The sequence below is a fragment of the Etheostoma spectabile genome, chromosome 20 (genome assembly GCF_008692095.1).
Source record: "Etheostoma spectabile isolate EspeVRDwgs_2016 chromosome 20, UIUC_Espe_1.0, whole genome shotgun sequence".
Taxonomy (NCBI): domain Eukaryota; kingdom Metazoa; phylum Chordata; class Actinopteri; order Perciformes; family Percidae; genus Etheostoma; species Etheostoma spectabile.
Window position 1 is genome coordinate 13557243 of NC_045752.1, and position 7221 is coordinate 13564463.

The 7221-nt window shown below is 41.0% G+C and overlaps 1 protein-coding gene across 3 annotated transcripts in view; it reads left to right on the top strand.

The window, feature by feature from the left end:
* Window positions 1-7221, top strand: part of prkd3 (protein kinase D3) — a 41865-nt gene that overhangs the window by 19587 nt on the left and 15057 nt on the right. For all 3 annotated transcript variants that reach the window (XM_032500681.1, XM_032500680.1, XM_032500682.1), the window contains 2 exons: window positions 598-736; window positions 7041-7172. In XM_032500681.1, coding sequence (XP_032356572.1) covers window positions 598-736; window positions 7041-7172 — 271 coding nt within the window. The remainder of the gene's footprint in view (window positions 1-597; window positions 737-7040; window positions 7173-7221) is intronic.

The window sequence follows — 7221 nt, forward strand, 5'->3', positions numbered from 1 at the left end:
GGGCACCCGCTCTACCCACTGAGCTATCTGGGTGCCCCCCAATTCCCTTTTGATACAAACCATGCACGACAGCTCTGAGCATCCATTTACTGTTGATTGGCTTTTCTGCACTGACAGGTTTGCAAAGTGATGTTGGAGAGCTGGTATTCAAAGCAGGTCAATTTTAAGTGTATGTGTACAGTTGATCTTTACGTATACAGTATACATTTTGTGCTTGTGTTCATATCATTTGGTTGTAGCCCTTTCCTTGTGTCAAGGGCTGCCTTCAGTACAGGAAGTGACTCAGTATTGACTGTCGCTGAACTTCCTGTGCGCTGATTCTCCCCTACTCCTCTCAGGATGTTTACCTCCTCCTCCTCCTTCTCCCCCGTCTCCCTCTCCCCCCTCCTCTCAGAAAAGATTGTGAATACAAGTCAGAGTAATGGGGTTGATCTTCATCTCTTTCTTTGTCTCTTAGTTGCTGTATAAGATGTGGACCCACCACAGTGTATTATCCAATCATGCCCAGACTTGTTGCTTACATATTACACCTGTGTCATTATTTATCAGGCGTGTAGCTTTACTAATATCTTTATTTGTATCTCCACTTCTCTCCAGTTCCCAGAGTGCGGCTTCTTTGGCATGTACGACAAGATCCTACTGTTCCGCCACGACTTAAATGACGAGAACATCCTGCAGCGGCTAACCTCGGCAGAGGACATCCATGAAGGAGACCTCATTGAGGTGGTGCTATCTGGTATGTAGGCTGCAGTGAAAATACAAATGGATGCACAGTGTCTCACCTTGAATGCAATGATTGTGTGCACCTTATTTTCTCAAGCATCTCAGATTAATTTGAACATGAACAAAGTAGTATTAAGATGAAGTGCTACTTAGCATTTTTGTGAAGAAAAAGAAAAAAACAGGGACTCAACAGACCTTTTTGAACTGTTTCTTTTGGCAAACACAAAGGTAAAGAATGAACAAATGGTTTTCTTCATCCATTCTCAAGAGCTTTCTCCTTTTTAATGTAAGTATTTTAGATGTTTTAAAATTATATTGAGATACCCAAATAACTTTTTGCCCCTCATCATTCAATTTTAGGAGGAGATACGGGCGGTATATTTATTAAATGTTTAAATCAGCTGCTAACATGAAACGTCTAACTACTGTATAGGACAGAAACCCAGCAGTATACTTTTAGCTTATGTATCCTGTATACAGTATTTAGAAAAGGGAAAATTTAGATAATAGAAAAGGGTCAATCTTGAGTTTTTTTTATAAATCTTCTGATGCTGATGTCAGATGAAATATCAGCAAAGATTGCCCAAAGAAACTAAGACTAAAGGTCTTGCTTCTTCAGATTTCCAAAACTGAATAAAATGGGCATAAAATTCGACTGAGTAGTACAAACCATGAGTTTTAAAGTTCAAACAATGGTCTAAAACATATAAACTGGAGGAAGCTTCACATGTTTCATTCTTATTTTTGTTCCTAGTCATAGTTGACCCACCTTCCAGTAAACACAGCATTCTGTAGTGTCTTGTTTAAGGGAACTTCACACAACAGAACAGAGGAATATCAAAATATATTAAAGTTCTGTTAAATAAATGTATAAAAACGCAAATTTAATATATGAAACTTAAAGTCAATTGAACTAAAAACACATTAACAAAAAAAACAAAAACAACAACAGGGACGTTGCAGAGTGTCCTCTGGTGGACAAACTATGCAACGCCAACGTTCATAACATGACAGTCTGTTTTTTGTTCATCAGAATCATTTATTTGTCATTATAAATGATTCTGATAAATTAATGTAATTTTTTTTTTTTTTTCAAATCGGCTATTATGAATGCCGATACCGGGGCGACCTCTGGCTCGTCTTGTGGGAGTGTGCGCTCCATGTGGGCTGAGCCTTTGCAGCGGCCCGGGTTCGGGTCCGCCCTGCGGCCCTTTGCTGCGTGTCATCTCCAATCTCTCTCTCCCGCCTTTCCTGTCTGTCCACTGTCACTCTGAAATAAAGGTGGAAAAAGCCCCCAAAAAATAATAAATATAATAACTGCAGATACCAATAGATCGGGAAATGCGTAATGTCAGCCGATAATATCGGCCCGCCGATATATATCGGTCGGGCTTAGAGTGAATCAACCGATACTCCGCCCACTCACTCACCTGCTTTTTTATTTTGTGGTAAAACATTTTTTCAAAGTTTACATTGGATTGTCCACCTTTCTAGAGGCTACGCAGGTGTTTGGCTTTTCTTTGCCATTTTCTGTGATGAATGAATCAGCTTCCTGTGCACTGCTGAGAGCAACAAATGGCTTAGAGTATCTGTTCCGCTCTAATCTGTTCTCCTGCTCCATCTGTCTCCACTGGGAAGCACCTGACACCACCTGTGCTGAATATCTCCACCTCTCTCCTGGGCTGAGAGTATTGTTTAAGGGGGATTTAGTCAGGGGATGATTGTATAAGTTCAGGATCTGAGGAATCTTCAGGCATCAGTGCTGAGGAATGTAGACTAAAGACTGGAGAACTTCCTTCTTTTTGTTTCTCACTGTCTGTGTTTGTGTTGTGCTCTCTTTTGTGTCAGTCTTTGTTGCTGTCTTTCCCCCCTCGCTTTCTCTCATTCTAATCCCTCCTACCTCAACAAATCCAACCGCAGGTGTAAGCTCTGGTATGAGAGCTTGACAGAGCCTGAGGTATACCTGATGACAACTGTCACAGAAGTGTCCAATCTCTGATTTTCTACACATGCTGTGTTTATTTCTTTATTTCATCTAACACTTGGCCTTCTTCCCGAGATGGGGTTTGCATGTCAGACACTTGATCTTTGTTTTAAAAGAGACAAGCTGAGAGTTCCATGTTCCCAAGCACATCATTTGGTTCACAGAAATTATAAGCCTTTTTTTCCCCGCCCCACAATTTGTCTCCTGTCATTTCCCGTTAAGTTTTTTTCTTAACCAACCTGTTGTTGGATTCCGCGGCTGTGGAATAGAGACGGTCTGCATATCTCTCTTGTTGCAAGAGGGAGGCAGAAGTGGCTTTTTCTTGGCTGTGGCCTCAAAGAAGAGGGTTTGTTTTTCCTGCAGTAAGTGATTGTAGTAGACCCGTGGAGTGTAAACACGCTCTGATGTGCGGGGCGGCCGTAGACACAGCGGACACTATGCAGGCCATCTCGCCCCATGAGGGTTGAGGTTTGGCTTGACCGATTGTCACTTTGTTCTGTTTTTCACTCCCTAACATTTCCCACCCACTTTCACAAGCTCCTTATTCACCACGGCTGACAGTGGGAAATTGATATTTTACAATACCTTCTGTTTGTTATAAATATTGCAAAATTGTTGTTGTCAGATGGAAACTTGTGGCCTCCAAATTGAAACTCTGTGCCTCAAAGCAAACAGATAACGCATTCATGTGAGCCTCTCCCCTCGTGAGAAGTGCTGCAAAAAACGTGTGGAGTTGTGTTTGGTTTTGTTTGATGCTGATTAGCACGACAAGCGTTGCACAACGGCACTACTGCTAAGAAGCAGTCAGTTGTTTGCAGGCCTTTCATGTGCCTGTACCAGGAAACTATGTTCGCCCCATGACATGTGGGCTGCTTGAGTTCTTTCTTCTCTTTCAAATCGAACCCAAACTGTGAAAATCACCCCACCACTCTGAGATGGTGAGTAATGGGTTTTGATGGTGTGCATAGATAAGAACATCTCAGATAATGTAATAGCAGCAGTCCCAAGAAATGAGTTCAAAATTAAGAAAGAGTTTTATTCACTATTTGGGTTGACCCTAGAATTGACTCTTGACCTGTCCTGCCTGTGGAAATGTTGCACTCTTTTGTCAAATGAACAGATTGGTTTAGCGTGAGTGACTTTTTATTGCCCGTGATGATTTCTGTGACATGTAGAGGTTTTTTTTAATTCCTCCAAATCTTAAATTGATTGCTTAAAGGATGTTCTCTCTACTGTTTGTTTTGAGCAGATTCTTAGTCATTTTATCGTCATATATTATTATTAGAAGATGTATGTCATCACGGTCACAACTGCGGAGATTGTCATAAGGGAACGTTCGGTATTTATGGAATGGACCTTTTGAGGAAAATTCGGGAGGGTCACGTCTTTTTATTCTTTGTTGAGGAAAAGGTCATCAAACTTTGTTTAGTCTAGGGGTCACCCAACTTTTGTATTCGTAAAAATAGTTAAATTTCAAAGGGGCTGGTTTGGTGCACAAAATTTCAGTCTGGTTAAAATTTCAGTCTGGTTTTAGGAAGTACCATAGCACCGAGACTGCCCTGCTTAAAGTCACCAATGACCTTTTAATGTCTGCTGATGAAGGCATGTGCTCGGTCCTTGTACTTCTGGACCTCAGTGCTGCTTTTGACACCATTGATCACAGCATCATGTTAGACAGACTGAGGCACTGGGTGGGGATCTCTGGTACTGCTCTAGAATGGTTTTCATCATACATGACAAATAGGAAGTTTTGCGTGTCTGTAAATAACTATGTCTCCTCGTTCAGTCCAGTTAAATATGGTGTGCCTCAGGGGTCGGTCTTAGGACCCATTTTGTTTTCCTTGTATCTGCTTCCCCTTGGACATATTATCCATAAACATGGCATTTCTTTTCATATTTATGCTGATGACACACAAATATACTTACCTGTCAGATCCTCAGACCCTGGAATGCTGAGTTCACTTAACAACTGCCTTGGTGAAGTTAAAAAATGGATGTCAAATAATTTCCTCCAGCTGAACTCAGACAAAACAGAAATCCTCGTCATCGGGTCTCAGCAAATGGCAAAGCAAATACTGCCATCTGCCGGGTCGTGCTAGTAAACTACATTAAGCCCGTGGCAAAGAACCTCGTTGTTTGTTTGATATCAATTAAATTTTGAGCAGCACATCACAAAACTTGTTCAATCATGTTTTTATCAACTTAGAAATATAGCTAAAATTCGATCTATGTTCACTTTTAAAGACACCGAGACCCTTTTACACGCCTTCATCTCATCACGCCTGGATTATTGCAATAGCCTTTTCACCTGTTTAACTCAAAAATCTATTGATCGACTCCAGACTGTCCAGAACTCAGCTGCCAGGCTTTTAACCAGAACAAAGAAATATGATCACATTACTCCTGTTTTAGCTTCATTGCACTGGCTCCCAGTATGTTTTAGAATTGACTTTAAAATTCTATTGATCACTTTTAAAGCTCTTCATGGCCTTTCGCCTTGTTATATCGCTGACCTTTTAGTACCATATACACCAGCACGCACCTTGAGATCCTCGGGCAGAGGTCTGCTATCTGTTCCAGAGTCTCGAATGAAAACTAAAGGGGACAGAGCTTTGCTGTCAGGGCCCCGAGGCTCTGGAACAGCCTGCCCGAGGAAATCAGGTCAGCTGAGTCAGTGAACTCTTTTAAGTCGCTTCTTAAAACATACTTTTATAGGAGAGCCTTTCCCGTCTTATTTGACTTTCATTTACCCCTCTTATTTCATTGTATTTTACAAATTTTATATTTAACGTATTTCAGTCTTTTAATGTTCTTATGCTTTTGTATTTGTGTACTTGTTAAAGCACTTTGTAACTTGTTTTTGAAAAGTGCTCTACAAATAAAGATTATTATTATTATTATTTTCCATGTAGCTCCATGTAGCTCTGAGTCTCGGTCCCCATCGCTAGCAGATGGGTCCCTCCCTGTTTAGTCAGCCAGACAATTTGAGCTGTCGCTTTGTAGAGACCGTGTGATTTCCCAAACTGAATAAATCCCGCCTGCACATATTTACTCAAAAGTGCTTTGCTAGTTCCATCATGTTGTAACTAAGACATCTGCTGAAATAATAATTTTATTCATTAGCATGATTGCCGTACTGTTTAGTTCAAAAACTCCAACATATGAAAACATAGCATTCCATGACATGTAACATGTTTCCACAACAATATTAGTGAGTAAATCTACTCAAATGGCCACTATAACAGTGGCGTGTGATGTGTAAAATCAGAATGCATCAAGTCATGTATGTCATGGTTGTAAAAACAGGCTATCTGTACATCTTTGCCAAGCGCAAACCAGAACAGAAGGCATCAATTCATTGTTAGGAAGGGTCATGCCTTTTTTTCAATCATTTGAGGGTCCTAGAAAATGGTATTATTGGCAAGTCTTTTTTGATTTAAGACCCCAAAACTCCCCCGGTAGTCCCTTAAATAAAAAACGAACAGTCCCTATGTTGTCCTAGAGCAAATGTGTTTGGTTGAATCACCTCAAAGGAAATGACCTAAACACACAGCACACTATGACAACCTCATGGCCACCACACAGGTTTTGCAGCCTAACCCAAGCGTAAAGATTAACCGTCCCCGCAATGGTCACTGCGGACGCATGAATGACTGCACAGGAACACGTTGCTAATGCAAGGTCTGAAGCTTCAGTTGCACACACAGGTTTTGGGCAGCGGTCATCTCCATATCTTACTCATCTTCACATCTTTGATGAGTCACAGCCATGATTAACCAGTGTTTGCTTCCAACAATGAGCTCAGTCTGTCTCAGTTTGACAAAAAACTGTGAAGACACAAAGGAAAGATAAAAGAGAAACAGGAAGTGGGACAGGTCTGTTGGTTTTAATTTTGTGTTCTTAATAACAAAGATGGACTGATATAACAGTATCATTCTGCATTTCTCTGGGTGCGCCCCATCACTCAGAGTGATGAAGTTGAGTGTCTTTGCAGATGTGGCGCCCTCTACTGCAGAAGTGTAGACATACACTGGCATGAAGTCCGATATTTATTTGTTTTGTATTAGAACACTTGCAGAGAGAATCTCACTTATATTAGATTATTCATGCTGAGGCTGTGTATTGTCTTCAGTATTGGTTTTATATTAAAAAATTGTGTGAAATAGCTGTGAGATGCATGTGATAAATGGCTGTTATCTTCTTGTGTTTTTGATTCCTTTGCCATCTTTTCTCCTCAATTGTTTTCTTCTAGTTGTTTTTTAATACAAACTGTTTTCAAGATTAGTTTTGCTTTCGCCAACTTTTAGTTATACCACTTTTTTATTGATTCTAGCTCAAGCCACAGTTGAGGACTTCCAGATACGACCCCACGCCCTTTATGTCCACTCCTACAAGGCCCCCACCTTCTGCGATTACTGCGGGGAGATGCTATGGGGTCTCGTCCGGCAGGGGCTCAAATGTGAAGGTTAGACACACACACACACACACACACACACACACACACACACACACAC